Source organism: Natrix helvetica (assembly GCF_964273705.1).
Source record: "Natrix helvetica genome assembly, chromosome: 3".
NCBI lineage: Eukaryota > Metazoa > Chordata > Lepidosauria > Squamata > Natricidae > Natrix > Natrix helvetica.
Genome location: NC_138549.1, coordinates 26,783,391 through 26,805,052, shown reverse-complemented (window position 1 = coordinate 26,805,052; position 21,662 = coordinate 26,783,391). Strand labels below are relative to the sequence as shown.

The window sequence follows — 21,662 nt, the reverse complement described above, 5'->3', positions numbered from 1 at the left end:
ACATGCGGTTGCATTTGCGAACCACTAGGGAAGGTAACTTAATACCACCCCTGGTCTATAGGTTTGCTTTTACAGCTAGTTGTGTGTACTGGCAACACAGTAGAGAGATCTTGAGGTATTTCTAAATGTAATGTATCAACTCATATCCCCAACAAAGTTCCCTTGCTTACTTACTGAATATCAGTCTATTTTTGTGATAAGAGACAAAGAGGTTTTGGTTGCAAGGATTCAGTCAATGCATATGAATGAACTGTCAGCTTTATCTTTGGGCTCTGAAGAATATTGCTTTGTTTGAACATTGCAACACTGATTCTAGGACCTTCTTGATATCCACAATCTTCAGAATAATTTACCTCTCATTGTCCAATTACCTTTGAGTGGGGAAGAGAGACACTGCATCTCACTTGAGCCTGGTAGTTTAATAGTGATTCACGCTCTACAATCCAAGGAAAACTGAAATCTATGAAATAAAGATGAACTATGAATACTGCAAATAATGATAATATCATTATTACACTAAAAGATTCATTTTGAGCACCATATGCATAATGGCTCAATTATGTCCAAACTCAATACATGCCATAAGAGTTCATAGTGATTATTTAGATCTGCTTTAAAGCAGGGTTACAATAATTTAACTCTGTACAGTAACCTAATGAAGAAGTTGCAGAAAGATGCAGAAAACTCTAATTTTTCTATCATCTAATTATAGAGCATACTTTGCAGCCCAGATGCAAAATAGTAGCATTATATTTAATGAAGCCTATTAAGCATCAGTTTATCAGTTTAGTAAGCATCAGTGAGATGCTATCAAGAAGACCTAACTGTTTGTCCCCATTTATGTCAGGCAGAAAAATAAGTTTCTCTCGTGTGTTCAGTGGTATAGTTTAAGTCTTTCAAGCAGTCTAAGCACAAATTGCTAACTCAACACTGCCTCTGCTAATTTAAATGGGGAGATTATATACCCTCTGAATCCCAGGAGCATCTCAATTCCATTAGAGACCATGTTTCTAACACTGGATTACAATTGGAAACCCCATATTTCACAAGTGTCAATGTCACTGAAAGAATTGCCAGCCCATAAATATTCTGTATCAGATCACACATATATGTAATTTTGCAGTTTTTAAATTAATTTGAGCCCCGCCTTTAGACTGAGAAAAGTATACAGTGAAACTTACTTTTGAACAATAGTTGTACATTTTTATACATTCCAATGTTTAGCTCAAAATGATCTGCCAAAATTAAGATATCAAATGCTTTTCTGAAAATAAAGGAAGCAAGAGTACATTTGTTTTATTGGCCTGATAGCATGGATTTTAAAAATAGATTCAGCAGTTCTTGATGAAGGTTATAAAGTAAAACTATAACTTTCAAACAAAGGCTAGGATAGGTTCCACAGTCTCTTAGATGTCAAAGTCCAAGGATATTTCTGGAGAAAAGGAACATGCTTACTTTTATTAAACTACTCTAATCCAATAAAATAATTTTAAATCGTTAAAATCTATTTTATTCCCTGAATTATGTTACTCAGTAATCAGTCAGTACTATAGCTTTTTAGCTAACAAGGTTTGAGTTCATTATTTTTTTTAAAAAAAAGTTGCATTGATATAGAATTTGCCATCATCATGACCTCCCCTCTTGCAGGAAGAAAAACAGAAGGCTCCTACTGTGTGTCTGTTAGGGTCTTTGAGCTCTCTTGATGTGCACAAAAAGGAGGAAAGGTTTGTATTGTATTTGTATCATTCTGACTCCCCTTATCTCTGGTATAAATGATGCTAAAGTATTAATATTGTTTCACTTTTCCAAGCTTTCTATTCACAAGTTTACATAGCAGTGGTGGCATTCAAAAAATTTAGTGCCGGTTCTATGGGTGTGGCTTGGTTGGTGTGGCTTGGTGGACGTGGCAGGGGAAGGATACTGTAAAATCCCCATTTCCTTCAGATCAGCTGGGACTCAGGAGGAAGAGAATAGATGGTGGCAGGGCCAGTCAGAGCTGGTAGTTTCTCTGAACTACTCAAAATTTCCACTACCGGTTCTCCAGAACTGGTCAGAACCTACTGAATACCACCTGTTACATAGTGATCTGAGTTCAGGAAGCTGTTAGATGTGTAGATATTTTTCCACACATTCTAGAAACTTTTACAATTGAGATTCTGAAATGTGGGTAAGCCACCACTCATAATATCTTCATGGAAAAGCTTGCTTCCTCTCATGACCAGATAAATACTGTATAAAGAATGTAGAGCCAGAGCGGAGAGAATTGTGGAGCAAATTCTGCTATTTTTATTAACACTCTTTGTCTCTTCCCTTGAAAAACAGCAGTAGTTATGGCTACACATATAATTAGAATCCATCTAACAAACTGTCCTTTGATCTATAAGGATGATTGACCAGATCTATAAAGGCAAGCGTAAGACAATAAGTTCAAAGATAAATTGAAACTCAATTTGTTGTTATTTGGGGGAAGGAATGGAGCAACGGAAATATTTTGTGTAGATGCCAATTGTCCTATTCTAGTCATGTAGGTATTGCAAACCTCTCTCTCTTTCTAATTAACTGAAGCGGGAAATACTTTGATTTGTCACTAGATACAGCTCTAATAGTTTCTGCACTGCTTGGTGTCACCTATGGTATTTTTCAGATTTTTCCGGACACCTTAAAAATATTTCTGTTGATATTAGCAGCTCATTAACAAAATATGTGAGGGGGGAAAAGCTACTAGCTATGGAAGGAAGCCAGAAATGGGATGCCAATTTAGAAAATCTTGTAGAAACTAACATTTTTATGACTACGCACATCCATATGCAAATATCTTAAGATAAACCATTTTCATGAGAGAAAGAAAGGCTACATTCTATCAAAGAGATCACTCCGAGGTATATTTTCCTTAGTGGAAATACATTGAACTACCAATCCCAAAATTTAAAACACATAAAATAATATGCGTATTAACGTAAGGTAAAAAAAAATATGTGAATCTACTTTCAAAAATATAAAAATTAGAATAAAATACATTAGCTTCTCATAAATTTTACTTCTCTCTGGCACAGCCCCATTTATGAGATTTCCATTGGTGTTTTGCTTCTCAGGCACCTAATTTTGTCTACAAAACAAACCCCACACACACAAACACACCCCAACCCATTTTACTAACAGAAAAGACTGATGCTGTAGAAAGTGTTGCTGAAGTCATATTTTCTGCAATCGAGGTTGGAACGGTTTACCTTGAGTTTGATGTTAAGAGTTTGAGTTTGATATTGATGATGAAGACAATTCCTGTACTACGGCAACCAGTGCTTAAACTAATGTCTAAACCGAATTTTTAAAAATTTAATCAAATAGTAGTGAACAAATTATTCAAAAGATAGAAGAATATGGTTGGTGTCAAGTAATTACAGTCTTTGATGGAATGTAAGCGTGAACTGCAAAATGCAGCATGGGTTCCATCAATGCAGCATCTAAAATTATCTCCAGCTTTGTTAATATAAAGACCATATATTTTATTTGTCTTTTGCTTTCATTCTGCCAAGAAACCCACAGGCATCACTCAGAATGGAAACAGATTTTATATTCCAAATGTTTTGGACCCAACCATTTCCTAATCCCTACTATCCTGTGAAAAGCTGGTGCAACAGGTTATCAGAACTTTTGCACTCCAGAGGTCAACTCACATTTTAGATCTACAAATTCTGGGTCAAGAGATACAATTTTGACAATTGTTTTTGAGCGCCATTCACTGCAATCTCAGAAACAGATATTAGGAGTAATGAGCAAGTGCTAAATTCTACCAAGTGCTAGTTGCTGAGTGATCTTATTCCTTGTTTCTCACACCATTAGAAATCTAGGGCACATCTAACTGAGCAGCAGCATCACCTAAATTATTCCATTCCACTCCCAACATGTGTATAATGGACACAGACTGAATGTAATCTGAAGGGTAATGCTGATATGTCATGGGCGGACAGTGGAATTACATGAACTGAAGGGCACTCCCACCTTAATTACTGGCTCCATCTCCAATGGACAGTTACTGCAAATGGACACAATAACATAGTGACAATGAGAAGTTGCAGACTTGACTAATCTCATCAACCTTTTTGCCATCCAGCTGAGCACCATCAGTGGTAACATAAATAATGGCATTCGCTGAATAGCAATAGCACTTAGACTCATATACTGCTTCACAGTGTTTTCCAGACCTCTCTAAGCAGTTCACAGAGTCGGCATATTGCCCCCAACAATCTGGGTCCTCATTTTACTGACCTCAGAAGGATGGAAGGCTTGGTCAACCTTGAGCCAGTCACAATCGAACTGCCAAATTGCAAGTAGCTGGCAGTCAGCAGAATGAGCTGCACTACTCCATTCTAACCACTGCGCCACCATGACTCTTGATGGGATACATGAAGGGATACATGAACCCCTGAAATGTCAACATTTGGGGGGACTGGAACTGCTTCACCTTGTTTTTGTTTTTCAAAAAAAAACAGTTTTGTCCAAATGTGGATAATGAGTCTTGTCTGAACTAAGAGAATACCAGGTAATGAAGATGATTACCACCAATTTTAATGGATTATCTTTTCTTCATGCAGCACAATAAATTATAATTCCAATTTTATCTAATATCTAATTCTAAATAAAGAAACTGCAGTAATAAATCATGTATTTAAAGACACCTTTTTTCTCTTGAAAAGGGGGTGGGATATAGTATATGTTTCAGCACAATGCTTTAATATAAAACCACAGCTACTTGACAACATATTTTTAAACTAATAACACATTAGTATATCGGACGAAGTAAATGAAACTGATAGAAAAGATTGACTTTGGGTTTTTTTTCCATTCAGACTTTCTTTGTATGTCAGAAAGGCCCACGTGAGATATGGACAAATTCAGGAAATCCAAGAGGGGGAAAATATTTTTTCACAGTACAGTTGACTGAAAATAAAGGCAAAGAGATAAATTATTAAAGAGAGATGCTCATCATTAGTTATTTTTTGCTTGTTACCCATTGCGTTTAAATATTAATTTGGTGTGAAACCTTGCCTATTCTGAAAATAAATGATTGATTCACAATGAACAAATGTATTGGTGCTAGGGAAATGTTATGACTCAGCTCTAAACCTTAGCAACTGCCAAATTCCAGCATTATCATCTTCTTTATTGCCCCTAGTCGTTTATAATGAGATACTGAAGAAGACTAGTTTCAATATAGTGCGCGAGAGCCCGGACAAGCACTTCTTTCCCTTCAAAATGCAGGACCACCATTTAAGGGAATCTGGTATTTTAACCTCTGCATTTCCAACAACACAATCAACTTGGAATTTTTCGCACTGCTCTGAAAATGCCACCATCTGCAAAGGGACATCCTGCTTAAAGCCGACAGATGATTTCAACAAAATTTTGAGTGTAACCTTAAGTACTGTCCTAACTATCATGCTGGCACTGGTGATGTTCTCCATGGGCTGCAATGTGGAACTGAATAAATTTTTAGGACACATAAAAAGGCCTTGGGGTATCATCGTGGGTGTCCTATGCCAGTTTGGAATCATGCCTCTCGTGGGTTTTACACTGGCATTTGCTTTCGATGTGCTTCCAATTCAAGCTGTTGCAGTGATCATCATGGGATGTTGTCCTGGTGGAACAGCTTCTAACATTTTAGCTTACTGGGTGGATGGTGACATGGACCTAAGGTAAGAGTGATTTGCTTTTCTTAGAGTTTAAATTTGTTTTTTTTTAATGAACTTAAAACTGCTACTTTGTGCATGTTTATTTGTGAGAGAACCCACTGAAATCAATAGAAGTTATAATTTAACCAACATAATGCAGTGTATCTCTTGATGAAATATTGTACTGAAAAATATTGCTCTGCATCTTCCACCTTATTAGAAAACACTCCCAACAGAATGGCTTGAACACAACTGTATTTGCAGATATGCCCACTTTATATCTCGGCAGAAGTGCATCTTGACCTGCAATATTCAATCTGCTACCATCAATCTCTTCAAAATAAATAGGTATATTGACAGAGAGAGAAAGAGAGAGAGGACACCAAATCCAAGTGTTCAAGTGCTTTCATTGGGAATAGCAGAAATACAGTGAATTCCAACTGGAGAAAACGAATTTCTCTGTCCTCAGTACAAAATACAGAGCAATGAATTAAATTAAAGTGAAAGTGTGAGCATTACAAAGTTGGAAGAATAAAAGAGAACTTTTCAAGCCAGGTTTGCTGATCAATGATCAGCATAAGAGCAGAGATGGCAAAAAAGGTGAATGGAAAGTGAAGGGTAGAAGAATTCCAAAATTCAGAGAAGGAAGAACCCTTTTGGGGATGTTTGAAAGTGTTAGGCACCGTTAAATATGGGAAGAATAAAACAAAACAAAACAAAAACACCACTAGAACAAAGAGGAGAAAGAAGATCAGGAGAGGGAAAAGATTAGAAGCACATTTATATATTTCAGTTCTATTTTTTTTGTATATTTTGATCAAAGGTTTTGAAAAGTTGGCAGGTACTTTCCTGAACTTGGAGCATGACTCATCTTGGGTTGTGGCTTTTTTCCTGCTTTATTTTTCTTTTAGTCATTAAGATAGCTAGCTAGAATGTGAAAAGCAACAGAATTAATCTTATTACACAGATAAAAGGAATGCAGTCCAAAGTCAGATCCTGCTTACTGCTACCAATATATGTGTGTGATCTGATCCAGCACAAGGGTAGATATATTCAGAATCTTAAACCAACCCAAAATCTGTACTAGCACAAGTAAAACTTGGCAGAACGTAACATCTGGTTTGGAAGTTGTCACCAGTGCCAAACAATTAAATTGCTTTTGAAAACTGGGCTCAGAAGAGCCAGTTCAGAAATATATATATTCATTCCATTCAACCATTCACAGGTGACCTGCAATATTTATCAGACTGCATGTCTTTAAGGTTCTATATGGAGGTGCATATGGATTGGTATATGGAAAATGCCTGCAAGAACAGACTGGTGAATGGGATATTCTAGCACGTGCACAAGAGTTGTATTCTCTGCATTAAATGATAGAAATTTTGCACTACCCATGTTGCCATTGACAACAATATTATGTTCCAAAATGAACTGAGAATAAATATCGTGAGAGGGATCCTTGATGGTCTCTGAACTTGGTGGTTTTCTTGCACACGATTCATTACCCAAACTATGTAACATCATCCGTGCTAGTGCTAATAGGTATTATTTTCAAATTTAAACATTTTTGGATTTTAAAAAGGTTATCATCCATAAATGCTAACAATAATTTACATTAATCATGTCCCACTTTGTTTTTGTTAGAAGCAATTGGGATTATGTCTAGATGCTCTTACTACAGTTTTCCTGTACTAATTAGCTAAGTTAAACTGATACCCACACAAATAGAGTTGCTGCCTTCAATGAAATCCTGTCTATGTTTATTTAGCTATAAAGCCTATTGTACTCACTGGGATTTAAGTTTAAGACTGAGCCAAAGGTTATATACATTAAATAAGTACTATTTCCCATAATAACAAATGCCTGGCTTAACTGTTTAACTGAATCAGACCAGATACAGATTCTCTGTCTAAATTTTGTGATCCCTAATGGAACAAATCAAAGAATAAAAGAAGGTGTTTATTGTTAGTTCCTCTTCTCCATTAATATTATAAATAGTTATTATGATATTATACTTCAATGATCAAAATGAACTTTCTTATATTACTATGAAAATAAGTAGGATTCAGCAAGACTTATTCATATGCAAATTCAACTTGTCAATAGTATCTTAGGTGTATAAATTCAGACATAATTTCCATTATTTTCCAATAAATAGGTAATCTTTAAGCTTCGGACCCCTCACATCCTGGACATAAATTGTTTCAAACCTCTACCCTCAAAATGACATTATAGGGCATTGCACACCAGAACAACTAGACACAAGGAGAGGTTTTTCCCCCATCACTCTGCTAAACAACTAATTCCCACAACACTGTCAAAGTATTTACTAAGACTGTATTACTATTATTCTTCTCATCCTTCCTATTACGTATTTTCTTTTCTATTTATGACTATAACTTTGTTGTATCTTTATGATTTATATGTTTATTAGTTCCTAGTATGATTTATGTTGATTGCTTATTTAGTATCCCATGACTATCATTAAGCGTTGTATCTTATGATTCATGATGAAAGTATTTATGACTATAATATTGATTTATCACTTATATATTTTATGTACACTTAGAGCTTATGCACCGAAGACAAATTCCTTGTGTGTCCAATCACACTTGGCCAATAAATAATTCTATTCTATTCTGTTCTATTCTATTTTATTCTACTCTACTCTACTCTACTCTACTCTACTCTACTCTACTCTACTCTATTCTTCAGCTCATGATTTCTCAATTTTTAATTTATTTCCATTTTCATTATCCTTGGAGTCTCTGTTTCTATATTTAAGTTCCTATATTTAAGAATCCTTCCAGACTATCAATTCCTAACCCTACTACTTAAAATATTTTTGACATTGTCTTTGTGCATTCTCTCTCCCTCCCTCCCTCCCTCTCTCTCTCTCTCTCTCTCTCTCTCTCCTTAAAAACAGAAGCAAAACTGGAAAAATACTGAAACATTACATATTAGATGACATCGGGATACCTCTTCCTAAAATTCTCTTAAAAAGGCAGAGTGAATGCATGATAACAATTTCTTATTTATTTATTCAAAGAGTTTACATAGCCACCAGTTTAAATAATGTGATTCTGGGTGACTTCAACAGCAAACAACCATAATCAAATACAACAGTCAGCAATAAATAATAATAGCTGACCCACATTTATAAAAATCTCCTGATATCCTCCTTCATCCTGGTTCCCATACCTAGTGCAACAGGCAAATGCTTCAAATGCTTTCTAAAATCCAGCAGGGGCCAACTGAACATCACAGGAAAAAATCACTTGAAGATTTCCATATGATATGCCTGTTACTTTATAAAATTGCTATTTATAGGCATTATACCTTTACAGGTAGTCCTCGAGTTATGGTTGTAGTGGAGCCTGCCCATTATGGTTATAAGTTATAAAGATTGTAAAACTACTAAATTTTACATTTTTTTTCAGCAGTCATTAAGTAAATGCTACATTTGCATCCCCTATGAGCATCGCAGTTGCCACAGTTGTTAAGCAATTTCCATGGCTGTTAAGCCAACCTATTGTTCATTAAGTGCCACTTTTCAGCAAAGCATCATAAAACATGATCAGTGACTATGAGATGCTTCAAATGGCTGTAATGTGTTGCCCAGCTTCCAAAGTGTGGTCATCTGAATTGGCAGGAAGGGCACGGCTAACTGTCGGGACTTCGGAGCCAGATTATTACTCCCCTGTTTCAAGTAGGTCATAACTTTGAACCATTGCTAAGTGACTAGTAGTAAGTCAAGTACTACCTGTTTGTGAGAAACCACAATTTAGCATCCATAAAATATTAGAAGCTAACATGATAACAACAGTAACAACAACTGGTTCTTTTTCAGCATCAGTATGACAACATGCTCAACCCTGCTGGCCATGGGATTGATGCCCCTTTGTATCTTTGTCTACACCAGGATCTGGACAGATTTCGACTCCATTTACATCCCCTATGACAGCATCGGTAAGCTAAATGTGCCTCTTTTTCTCCCACAATCATTCCAAGATCCATTGTTTACAGCTAAAGTCTGCAATGGGAAATCACTCATAACCTCCATGGTTTGATACTTGGGGGTTAATTAGTCTGAAGCTTTAGGACTTCTCTCAAAACAGATGCTTGGCATCTTTTAACGCAACTGACAGAATCAGGAATGGCATAAAGCTGAGACTAACTCCCCACAGTAAACACTTGGTTGCCAGAGAGACATATGATGCATTTTCAACAGTGACATATAAGCTCGGTTGGGAATTGAAACGACCAATATTGCTCATGCCTCCTTGTCAGTGAAAATCTATGATATTGTAATTATACTTACAATTGTTGACAAGGATTAACATCACAAAATTAAGGCATATTAAAAATATGGATGTTGGGAAAGGCTGAAGACAGAAGGAGAAGGGGACAGCAGAGAATGAGATGGTTAGACAGTGTCATCAATTCAATGAGCATGAGCATGAGCATGAGTTTGGGCAAATTCTGGGAGACAAGGGAAGGCAAGGAGGCTTGGCATGCTATGATCCATGGGTTTGCAGAGAATATGGACCTATACCTGTGATGGTGAACCTACACATGCCAGAAGTGGTACACAGAGCCACAGAGCTAACCAGCCATCACTCGTTATTCATCCAGGCCAGCTGGTTTTTCGTGCAGGCAGAAGTGCCAGAAATCAGAAAAGCAGCTCCCTGGCACGCATGTGCGCCCTGGGAAGCTGAACTTCCAATTTCTGGCGAAATTGGAATTGAACATCAAAAACTGGAAGCTCAACTTTCTAGTGCGCACATGCACACCAGGGAGCTGCTCTCCCGGTTTCCAGCGCTCCCCCGTGTGCACGCTGGGGAGCTGCTCTTCTGGTTTCTGGTGCTCCCCCATGCATGCACACACGTAGTAATGACTGAAACGTCAAGATCCTCAGATCATCTAAAAACCTTTTTGTTTAGTAATATCTTCACATATAAAAAATGAAATGGAAAAAGGCTGGTCACATAGCAACTGATGGCAGATGGACCAAGGCAGTCATGGATCCCACTTGATAAAAAGTGTCCACAAAAGAGACCTAAAACAAAATAGATTGACGACATCAGCAAATATCGCGGACACACAAAGCTCACAACTGTATAGGTTGGAATCATGCGGAAGAGACCTTCCTCCTACAGCAGATAGACAATGGCTAAAATGATGAATGATGATACATACATACATACATACATACATACATACATACATACATACATACATCAGAGGTGGGTTGCTCCCAGTGCAGGCCGGACTGGCCGGACTGGTAGTGGTGGCGGCAGAAGGCTCCGCCCACCTGCCCAGATGCTTCTGCACATGCACAGAAGTGTCACAGGAGCACAAGAGAAACGGTAGCACCGGGATTTGAAACTCACCTTTGACATGCATACATATGTATATACATACAGTGGCGGGTTCCTGCTGATTTAACAACCAATTCAGTGATCACGTGTTTCGCTGTGCACAGTTTTACCAAAACTTACCTTCCACATTACTTCTTGGGAAGCAACACAGCTGAGGCATGGGAATCCACTCTGCTGCACTAATCAGCTGAGAGGATATAGGTAGGTAAAGCACAAGGGTGGGCGAGCAGGCCCACCTGATCGTTGGCGCGAACCAGTTAACAGAGATTCTTGAAAACTCAAATAAGCAATATTGAACTCTGCATATAGTATAACATTTCTGACTGACTGGCATAGTCTTCATTCACTCTAGCTTTGGAGATGGTTTGAGTTTTATCTTTTTGTCTGCAGTTGTCACCTAATTCTAACCAAATGGCAAAATAAGCTCAATTACAAGGTTAAATCACAACTTAGTTTTAAAATCTATATTCCTATTGTCTGGAAATTGGCCAGGATTTATGCCTCCTGCCAAACATAAAAACCACAGCATTTGTGAATTTTCTATGTTTGTCCACAGGAGACATGAAACTTCATTTCTCAAATCTCACTTTGGATTCAATCCACAACCCAAATCAAACAGCCTCTGATACTGTTTAAATTTAATTAAGTGCTGTTTCTAAAACACTAATGTGGGCACAAACTAATTTTGGGAGTCAATGTGCAATCCTAATAAAAGCCAAGAAAAGGGGAAATAAATTGAAAAGGCTAAAAACAAAGAAGTTCAAATAAAATCTGACAGATAAGAATGTATATAGAATGGCTTTGTGGGAGAGGACTGTTAAGACTGGCCAAGAAAAAGGTAGAACAAAGGAGGATGAAAATGGTTAATGAACTAAAAAGCTAGAAACTAAGAAAACTATTGAGATAAAGTGATGGAAATGAGTTAAAGAAGAAACAATGAGAAAATTAGAAGCCTTTTTAAAAGAATGTATTTTAAAGACATAAGCTTGGAATAAAACAACTCACTAGAGGATTCAAGTGTATTATGTTTTGATGGTACAAAATCCCAAATAGTTTTGAATAATTCCCCCAAGCGAGCAATGGGAACTTGAAACAAGTCCATTATTACTTCATTTTGAACTACATCCATATAAGTAGTCCACATTAAGTGCTACCTACATTCAATCTCCATTTTTAAATGACAATATTTAAAATATCTCCATCAAGAGTGGAGCTGTATGCTTCTTTTACTGCCAGTTCGCTCAGGGATGTGCTTTGGGCACATGTGCGATTCACACACACATGTGCTTGGTATGCACTATGCACACGTGCATAAAATCAAAAAACAAGATGGCGGCATTGTAGGTGCCGCTGATAGAACCGGTTCAGGCATGTGTCCGTCCGGCTGAGTTACTACCTACTAAGCCGAACCAGTCTGAACCAGTAGGAACCCACCTCTGATCTCCATCGGAGGTCGTATTCTGCCGGTTCGCCCCAGTTTGGGCAAACCAGTAGTGGTGGCGGCATGAGGCTCCGCCCACCCACCCAGACATCATCATGGATGCTCTGCACATGCGCAGAAGGTTCTGTGCATACACAGAACAATAGATTCATTTCAACGTAGTACTTGATGAATGACATAAGAAAAATACACTTGCATGGCTACTACCATAAAACACCTCTAATGCACTTTCACTGTTCAATTTTTTTTTCTATTTATTAAGATAGGTTTGTCTCAATAAACAAAGAAAGCAAAATAATTTCGCATTTGGTCCTCTGAAAGCTCAACAGAATAGTAAATCTATTTGTGATGGATGTGCACAGTATTCTCTTTTTAGCTTAGAACCTGCCTAAGAAAGAATAAAACAAATATAACAGCATTATTTTACAACCCATAAACTTTCAATAATGATGAATAAAAACAGTACTATTTAGGCATTAAGCAAGCAGCAGTCAACTTGTGTCTCTCTCCCCAAAGTAGCAGTTCAAAATGGTTCTTCTCAGACTCTAAACGTGTGCTTATAGCTGCCAATCCTCAATTCCATCCATTTCCTCTCCTCAACTAGCTGTAGCTAATGGCTGAAGAACTGGAATTTATGCTTGCTATCGTATTGACTAATACATTCTAATTCCCCAGAACTTGGAGGAATAGAAATAAACACCTTCCGCAGAACATGAAATAAAAGAAATTGTTTTCTCACAAGCATGGAATACAAATCCAGGACAAATTGTAGAGTATTTTGTTTCACGCTGAGGACATTCAAAATAGTCATTTTAAGCTCAAACTCTTTTCCCTTTTCCAATCAAACCACGGGAAAGCCAAAGGATCAAGGAATGAAATGGTTGGTTAGTTGGTTGATTGGTTGATTGGTTGGTGGTTGGTTGGTTGGTTGGTTGGTTGTTGGTTGATTGGTTGGTTGATTGATTATGTGCTCTCAGGTTGGTATTGACTCTTAGCAACCATGTAGATTGAATTTCTCACTCTGATTGATACATCCCCAACCTGACTCTTCAGGTCTTCCAACAGGGATACTCATCACTATAATACTTGAGTTCAATTGACTTGTTACCAGTTATTGTTTTTTCTATCCTTCTGTTTTTTCCAAACTGATGGACGTCTAAAAGGTGTTAGGTTTTTGTCTCAATACAATTATTTGCAGCCACAGCTTTTACCAAAATTTATATAGAATTGCAATAATCTATATCAGTTTAATTCATCCCCTCCAATATTAACAGCACTTTCAGTCAATAGCATTCCATAATTAATAGTGAGAAGGACAGGGGAAGGAAGATGGGCTCTTCTCATATGATGCAGAAAATATAGGCGCCGCTGTGGCCCACTTCACTAGTATCTCACTGTTGAGTGACCAAGTTAACCTGCTTATTAAGCTGCACACCCAGAAACATGATAATACCAACCACCTACACTGTTGAATCATTAATTCACAGAGGTGTATGGCTGTGCCTGCCTTTTCTGAAATTGATAATGATCTTCTTTGTTTTACCTATATTTAAAACCAGGCTATTTTTTACTACACCAGTTCACCAAACCTTCTACCTCCTCCTGGTAAGCAGCCTCATTATCATTCTGAATAAGGCCCATTACTGTTGTATACAGGGATATACTGTTATGAAAGAAGCTTTAAGCAAGGAAGGAAAACATTCATGTCCCCGCAGTTTTCTTGGCAAGATCTGGAGAAGTGGATTGCCAATGTCTCCTTTCTAGGCTGAAAGAAAATGACTAGTCTAAAGTCACCCAGCTGGCATTGTACCTAAAGTGGGATTACAATTCACAGCCTCCCAGTTCTTAGCTTGGTACTTTAAACACCAAAGCAAACAGATTCTCATCTCTTTTTTATGATGGTTTATTTTAATCAGTCATTAATAACATATTTATTTCTTTGTCTTCTATTGTTCTAAGCTCTGGAAGTTTTCTGTAGTATGACTCCTGGTAGACATATACTTTCATAAACACATACAAGTAGGATAAATATGTGCATTTTATTGGGAGGAAAAAAATCCAAAAACTTTGGATTGCCTGTTCCAGGCAATCCAAAGTTTATTTTAAAAAGACAATTGTGTTGAGAGTTTAAACCTTGAGTGGGTATAAGAAAATATTGAATTAGAATTATCTTACTTTTAGGTGAAAATTGGGCATTCTTGTCCTGGAAAAGGATATACAGCAGGCTTGCCTTCTCTAATTAACATGGTTTGATTAATGCAAGTAAGGAATATCTAGTAATCCTATTACAAACAATGTATGGTAGTTATTGATAAACCTGATTCTTCCATGCAAAAATTAAAGAATAGATGCCTTTGGAGATTACTAAATTGTCAAAATCATCTTTTTTCTGGAAACCTTTGATGGTGCCCATAGGGACCATCAAATAATATTATAATAATTGTTATATTGGACTGAGTACCTTGGACTGAAAATATATCTATCAGATGATGAGCATTTAAGGAAAAATCATTACCTTAAAAATGAAACCGCAGGTAGTGTACACCATATCTGGCATACTTAAAATGTATTTTTTGGAAGTCAATGGTTGGTTTTGGAAACTTACTTGGAGAACAATATCTTTGTTTTTGACCCAATTGTCAGAGGAGACAGCTTTACTTTACAGATGATGTTTGCACTTCAAGGTCTATATTTCATTTTGGGGGGTAATGAATGGCAAATTTTGCCCACTGGAAACTTTCTTTCATCTATCTTCTTGAGATCTGTGTATTTGATACCTCTTGGAGGATTTTAGGCTTAATTACTTAGAAGGATGGAATTCTCTTTCTGCAATGTCAGCTATTATTGAATTCTGATATGTAATAACTTGGTCAAAAGCACCTAATTAGAGCATGGAGTACATTGCCTTTGACCGACGATATAATTACATTATCCAAGAAGTCAAATTGTAAAGATAATTTGCCAAAAATATAGAGTGACATAGTCTGGCTTCCTGTTGTACTAGAACAGTGATGGCTAACCATTTTGTTGTTGGGTGCCAAAAATGCGAGTGTGCACGCCAGATAACAAATATGTATGCTACCACACATAATGCAAAGAGTGCCCCCATATACGCATGTGGTGCACAACCCTCCCCATGCCCCCCCCCACGCACCGCACTGCTCACTTCCAAGCTGGGCTTGGTATTTCCTCTGGAAAGCCTCCGGAACCTGGGGAGGATGAAAAACAGGCCCAACTGGCCAACCGGAAGTTCGGAAACTGGCACTGGAGCTGACAGCTCATGTGCTGACAGATATGGCTCTGTGTGCCACCTGTGGCATGCATGCCATAGGTTCGCCATCATGGTACTAGAAGATTTACTGTTTTGTACTAAAGCAGAAGTGTCGAACTCAAAGCCCAAGAGCCAGATCTGGGCCACGGAATGCTTAGATCTGGGCCACGGGGCCGCCCTGAAAACAGCAAAGGACTGGCCTGTGGTGCCTCTGAAAAACTTATCTTTTTTTTATTATTTGGATATGCATTTTACTGCTATGAGTCTTGATTTGCAGAAACACTTAGAAATAACTTACTAATTTATATAATTAATTTCTATTTAGTTAAGTAAACTGACTTGTATAACATGGCATACATAACGCTGATTTTGATTAGTGGATAAGAGCTTTGAGAGATTTTTTTTCATCCTCTTCTTTTTTAAAGAGAGTCCATTTCTTTCAACTAGGTCAGGGGTCAGCAAACTGCGGCTCTGGAGCCACATGTGATATTTTCCTCCCTCTGCTGTGGCTCCGTCACCGGTCGGCATCACAATTTTCCGGAGGGTGGGGGGGAGGAAAGCACAGTGCACCAGGAGAAGACTCTATGGCAAGGGGAGGGTTTTCCAGTTGTCTCCACAATTGATAGGGCTTTCGGTTATAACAGGTAGAGGAAGCACTATGCCACACTAGGAGGAGACTCTATGGTGGGGGAACTGAACTTCCGGTAAGCTCCAGAATTGAACAGGTGGCTTCCGGTTAGGACCCTTGTGGATCCCGGTGTTTTCTTTTCTGTGGGAAATGGGTCCAAATGACTCTTTAAGTGTTTACGTTTGCCGACGCCTGAACTAGGTGCCTTCTCCCCAATTTAACCTGTTGTTGTTTTTTGCAGGCATTTCATTGGTTGCACTTGTCATTCCTGTTTCCATTGGGATATTTTTTAAGCATCAATGGCCCAAGCTAGCTAAAATTATTCTTAAGGTAAGGCTGAACAATTATGAATACTTATTCAGAGAACACTCAAGATATAATTGGGGGCTGATTGGGATCTGAATGTATTATGTATATGGTGTTTTTTTTCTTGTTTTGTCTGTTGTGTCTATGTTTTTTATGTGTTGTTGGTTGCCTATAGCAGCTGCAGCAAGTTGATGGTCTTATAAATCTAACAAATAAATACATTCAAACACAAACATACTGGAACCATCACTTTTGCTTCCGTAACTAAATTGGAATTACATAGAAATAAACAAAATATGTCAACCTAATTATTTAAAAGATTTGTTTGTCACTCATTCCCCTTAAGGACTATCAGAGATAATATCAAACCCAAAAGTAGGCACTGAAAATTTACGCACTTCCTTTTTTACCTAGAGACAATCCAAGTCATTCTGATATATGGGACAGAAAATATCACTATGTTACAGAAAATATATTCTTAATTTTAATACATTAAAAAATTATTGTTAATAATATTGGCATCCTTGGGCAGCTTGAGTTTAACCCATAGTAGTATTGGTGCTGATTCCACTGTATAGAGCAGGGGTCAGCAACCCATGGCTCTAGAGCCACATGTGGGTCTTTCATCCCTCTGCTGCGGCTCCCTGATGCCAGTCGGCTCCACAATTGATAGGGCTTTTAGTTAGGACAGATAGAGGAAAAAGGATGCCACACTAGGAGGAGACTCTATGGTGGGGGAAACAGACTTCCGGTTGGCTCCAGAATTGAATGGGGGGCTTCTGGTTAAGACCTTTGTGGCTCTTTGAGTGTTTAAGGTTGCCAACCCTTGGCATAGGGTAAAGATTTCAAGACTACAATGGTGATATGTTTAATATGCATTGTCTCTCTTTCCCTCAGATTGGTTCCGTAACTGGTGGCATTCTCATAGTGATCATAGCCGTGGTTGGAGGAATATTATACCAAAGTTCCTGGATAATTACTCCTGAACTCTGGATTATAGGGACTATCTTCCCAGCTGCTGGTTATTCTCTAGGCTTTTTCTTGGCTCGCATAGCTGGCCAGTCTTGGCACAGGTAAGATTTGTTCCACAACTAATATTATAATCCTACCTATGGTACCATAAACCATGTTGTCTCCCTTTTTTAAAAAAAAATATTTAAAATTTGAAATTGATTAACCATAGAGTTATAGGCTGCCTTTACTTATTCTGTTTACAGCCCCTAGTCATTTTCTACTTCCCTTTTTTATAAAACTGATATTCCCAAACTATAAAATAATGTTGTGGAAATCTTTCTGGTTTGAAAAAAAAAACCATCCTTCCTTTACAAAAAACATCATAACAACTCTACTTGATTCACAACATTCAATTGTTCAGTCTTCTCCGACCTCATCTCAGATCCAAAAGCAATTTAAATGAGCTTATACTGAAACTTTTGATGCATCATAAATTCGTAGTTCTTAGTAAGAAAGAGAAGTGGGAGCTAATCTACTTCCCTCTATGTACAATTTATCATTAATCCTTGTGTAGTTCAAGAAATGCATAAACATTTTCATGATGTAGCCTTAGATCTGCCTAGAGAAGGAACACCATCACAACATCTCATACTCTTTCCTAGTATCAATAAAGGAGAATATTTGTAGCTCAGGTTTGAAATGAAGGATCCAAGTCTTGGCTGTTTTCTTGCAGATGTTTCATTACCCAAACTAAGTAATACCATCAGTGCTAGTTCCTTGTTGAGACTTGTATTCTTTTGGGGAAAGCAATTAGGGGCTACATACCGGCAGTGAGTTGGCCTGAAATCCAAAGTAGACTTTGTGCAAGTACAGACAGACATGCATTACATACGTATACATTCACTATATCCTTACCCAGGAACAGTGACGTGCGGTGAGGTTTATGGCTGGTGAGGCTGGTGACGTCATCAGGAAGGCAGGGAATGGGACCACGTGTGCTGGAGGCTCAGGCTGCCTCAGCCTCCAGCACACGTGATCCCATTCCCTGCCTTCCTGAGCGTGCTCCGCCGGCTCGCGCTCCGCAGTCCTCAAAAGCGACTGGGGAACGACGAGAACCTTCCTGCCTCTGCTGGACTTTGCGCGCTCCTCGCGACTGCATATTGCAGTCGTGAGGAGCGCGCGAGATCCAGCAGAGGCAGGAAGGTTCTCGTCGTTCCCCAGTTGCTTTCGTGCCTTCGTCATCTGGGAGCGCCAACAACATTTCTGCCTCCGCAGGTCCCGGGCGCGGCCGGACGGATGTATATAATATTATAATATTATATATTTGTGTTACAACCCCTGGTATGACTATATTATAATATTATATATATATATAGTATATAATATTATATACTATTATTTCACGAAGAGAGGTGAGGCTCTGCCTCCCCTGCCTCTCCTGACCGCACGTCCCTGCCCAGGAATCAGACAATAGGGCAGAATGGATCATCAGTTCAAGCTCAAGCACAATAAAATAATTATGCTCCAGGCCAGACTTTTAGTCAATGAAGTTCAAGGCTAGTAGCTAGTTCAGAGATTTTGTAAGCAAGATATTATCAGATCCTGATAAAAGATCTGATAACAAGGATTTATGTCTTTGGGAATGAGCAAGGCTTTGTTTTGTAATAGAAATCAAGCTGTCATGGAAATTGTTCCAGCCTTTGGCTGCTCTCTTCCAGAAGCTTTGCCCCTGGAAGCGTCTGGCCTTCAACCAAACAGAACTGACTTATCAGAACTGATTGCAGAAGGGAAACTACTCAGGAGTTGGTCATTATTCCCAAACAGACCAATTCCTACTTAGGCTCTTTCTTAAGCAATCTGGTGATTATTTCTTTTTTCACCCTTTGTTACTTCTTTTAGATGCCGTACGGTTGCTCTAGAAACAGGAATGCAGAACTCTCAGTTGTGTACAACCATTGTGCAGCTCTCCTTCAGTCAGGAACAACTGGCACTAATGTTTACTTTTCCGCTCATCTATTCCATTTTCCAGATTGCTTTTGCAGCAATAATTCTGGGAGGTAAGCTACCTTGCCCATGACCCATTTGAATCTTTTGTTTCTAAACTCTAGAAGTCATTTCAGAGGCTTTAGTATTTATTCATGTAGCACAGATGATTCTATTTTCTGCAATTATCTCTCAAACAAAAACAAAATTACACAACTATTAAGATAATGGTGAACATAACTACATAAATTATCTGGCTTGGTCAATATTAACCACAAAAGTAGAAATCAATCTGAAAAATGCTCTAATTGTTCCCTTGAGGAGTGTGGTCAGTCACAAAATTTCCATTTGCGAGAAACTAAATGAAACCATGAGCTGCAACCACCCTCCATGTTATGTTGTAAATCAATGTTTGTCAACCTCAGTAAAATTAAAATGCATGGGCTTCAACTTTCAGAACTGCTCAACTAGCATACTGGCTGGAGAGTTCTGGGAGTTGAAGTCCACATCTCTTAAAGTTGTTAAGGTTGAGAAACAATGTTCAAAATGTGGAGTTCAGAGTATGTACCAGATTTTTCAGAGTATAAGACGCACCTTTTTCCCTCAAAAAAAGAGGGTGAAAATCTGGCTGCGCCTTATATACTGAATACAGCATTTTTGGCCTCCCAAAACCCCATCCTCTTTGCAAAAATGGCCATGCATAGCCTTTAGGAGGCTTCCAGAGTGCTCCTGGAGCCTGGAGAGAGCAGAAATGAGCAAAAAATGGGCCATGTTTTGCTCATTTTTGCCCCTCGCCCAGCCCCCAGGAGCACTCTATAAGCCTCCTAAAGGCTATGCATGCCCTTTTTTGACAAAAACTGGGGCTGTTTTTCCGAAAAACAGGCCATTTTTTGCTCATTTTTTGCCCTTCCAGCCCCTAGGAGCACTCTGCAAGCCTCCTAAAAGCTATGCATGCCCTCTCTTTTTTTTTTTTTGACAAAAATGGGCCCGTTTTTGCAAAAAACAGACCATTTTTGGGAGGTCTGCAGAGTGCAAAAAAAAATTTTTTTAATTTGCCTCTTCAAAATCTTGGTGCGTCTTATACTCCGAAAAATACGGTAGTAATCAAGAGTGCAGATCTATATTCAGAGGTTAAGTGTGTTTTTATGTAACTATTGAATATTGTCAAAATTCCAAAGCAAATGTGACGTTGTTACTTCAGTTCCTAACATATCAGGCCATTGTCCTTTAGTTTACCAGATCTACAAAAGGCATTTTGCTGATCGAAGGAGTGTTTTGATAGAGAAAGGAAACGAAGCTGAATCTGAGTCAGTGTCAACTTATGCAACAACAAATGGAGGATTTAAGATGGAAGAAGGAAAAGAAAAAAACCACCCGACAGTGATAGCAAATGGAAAAGTATAAGAAGTATGGATTTTCTTGAACTGTTGCTTTTAAAAATTCTACTCCTTAAAGAGAAATATTTTCAAATCTTTGGAGTATATTTTTGTACAGGTATCCTTCCCTTTAAATTATTCATTTACAATTGTATCCTTTGATCTTTCCTCTTGCTTCTCTCTTCTTGAGGAAATAGAAGGAAAGCAAAGCCCAACTGATGGAGACCTGGGATCCTTCTTTAGCTATCAATTTTAAAAGAAAAGACAAGAGAGAGAGAATATATACCGGGGGCGTCAAACTGCGCCACACACTGGCCACGTCCAACTCGTTTAGCGAAGGGGTGGGGAAAGTCACAATACGTCACATGACGACATCGTGCAATGTACATTTTGCAATTTGTGACTGCAAAATATAACTCAACATATATAGCTGTAATTATTTACTGTTAAAATGTATATGACAATAAACCATTAGAAATCTTCTTTAAGTTTGTGATGTGTCTTGTGCTGAAGTATATTAATCCCGATACAAGTTGCTCAGAAACCAGACTATCAAACAACTATAAATATATCTTTAAGCTGAAGAAATTGAAAAACATCATGTTATCATTTTGCTGTCTGCTAATTGCTTGCAGGTGGACACTTCTAATGAT

General features: G+C 38.1%; 1 protein-coding gene across 1 annotated transcript; it reads left to right on the top strand.

Annotated features, from left to right (window-relative positions):
- Positions 1–5,253: 5,253 nt before the first annotated feature.
- SLC10A2 (solute carrier family 10 member 2) lies at positions 5,254–21,037 on the top strand (the record flags this gene model as incomplete). The annotated part of the gene is made up of 6 exons (XM_081948169.1): positions 5,254–5,693; positions 9,520–9,638; positions 16,632–16,720; positions 17,594–17,769; positions 19,550–19,707; positions 20,865–21,037. 6 exons carry the CDS (start codon positions 5,254–5,256, stop codon positions 21,035–21,037), a joined length of 1,155 nt encoding a protein of 384 aa, XP_081804295.1.
- Positions 21,038–21,662: the final 625 nt, after the last annotated feature.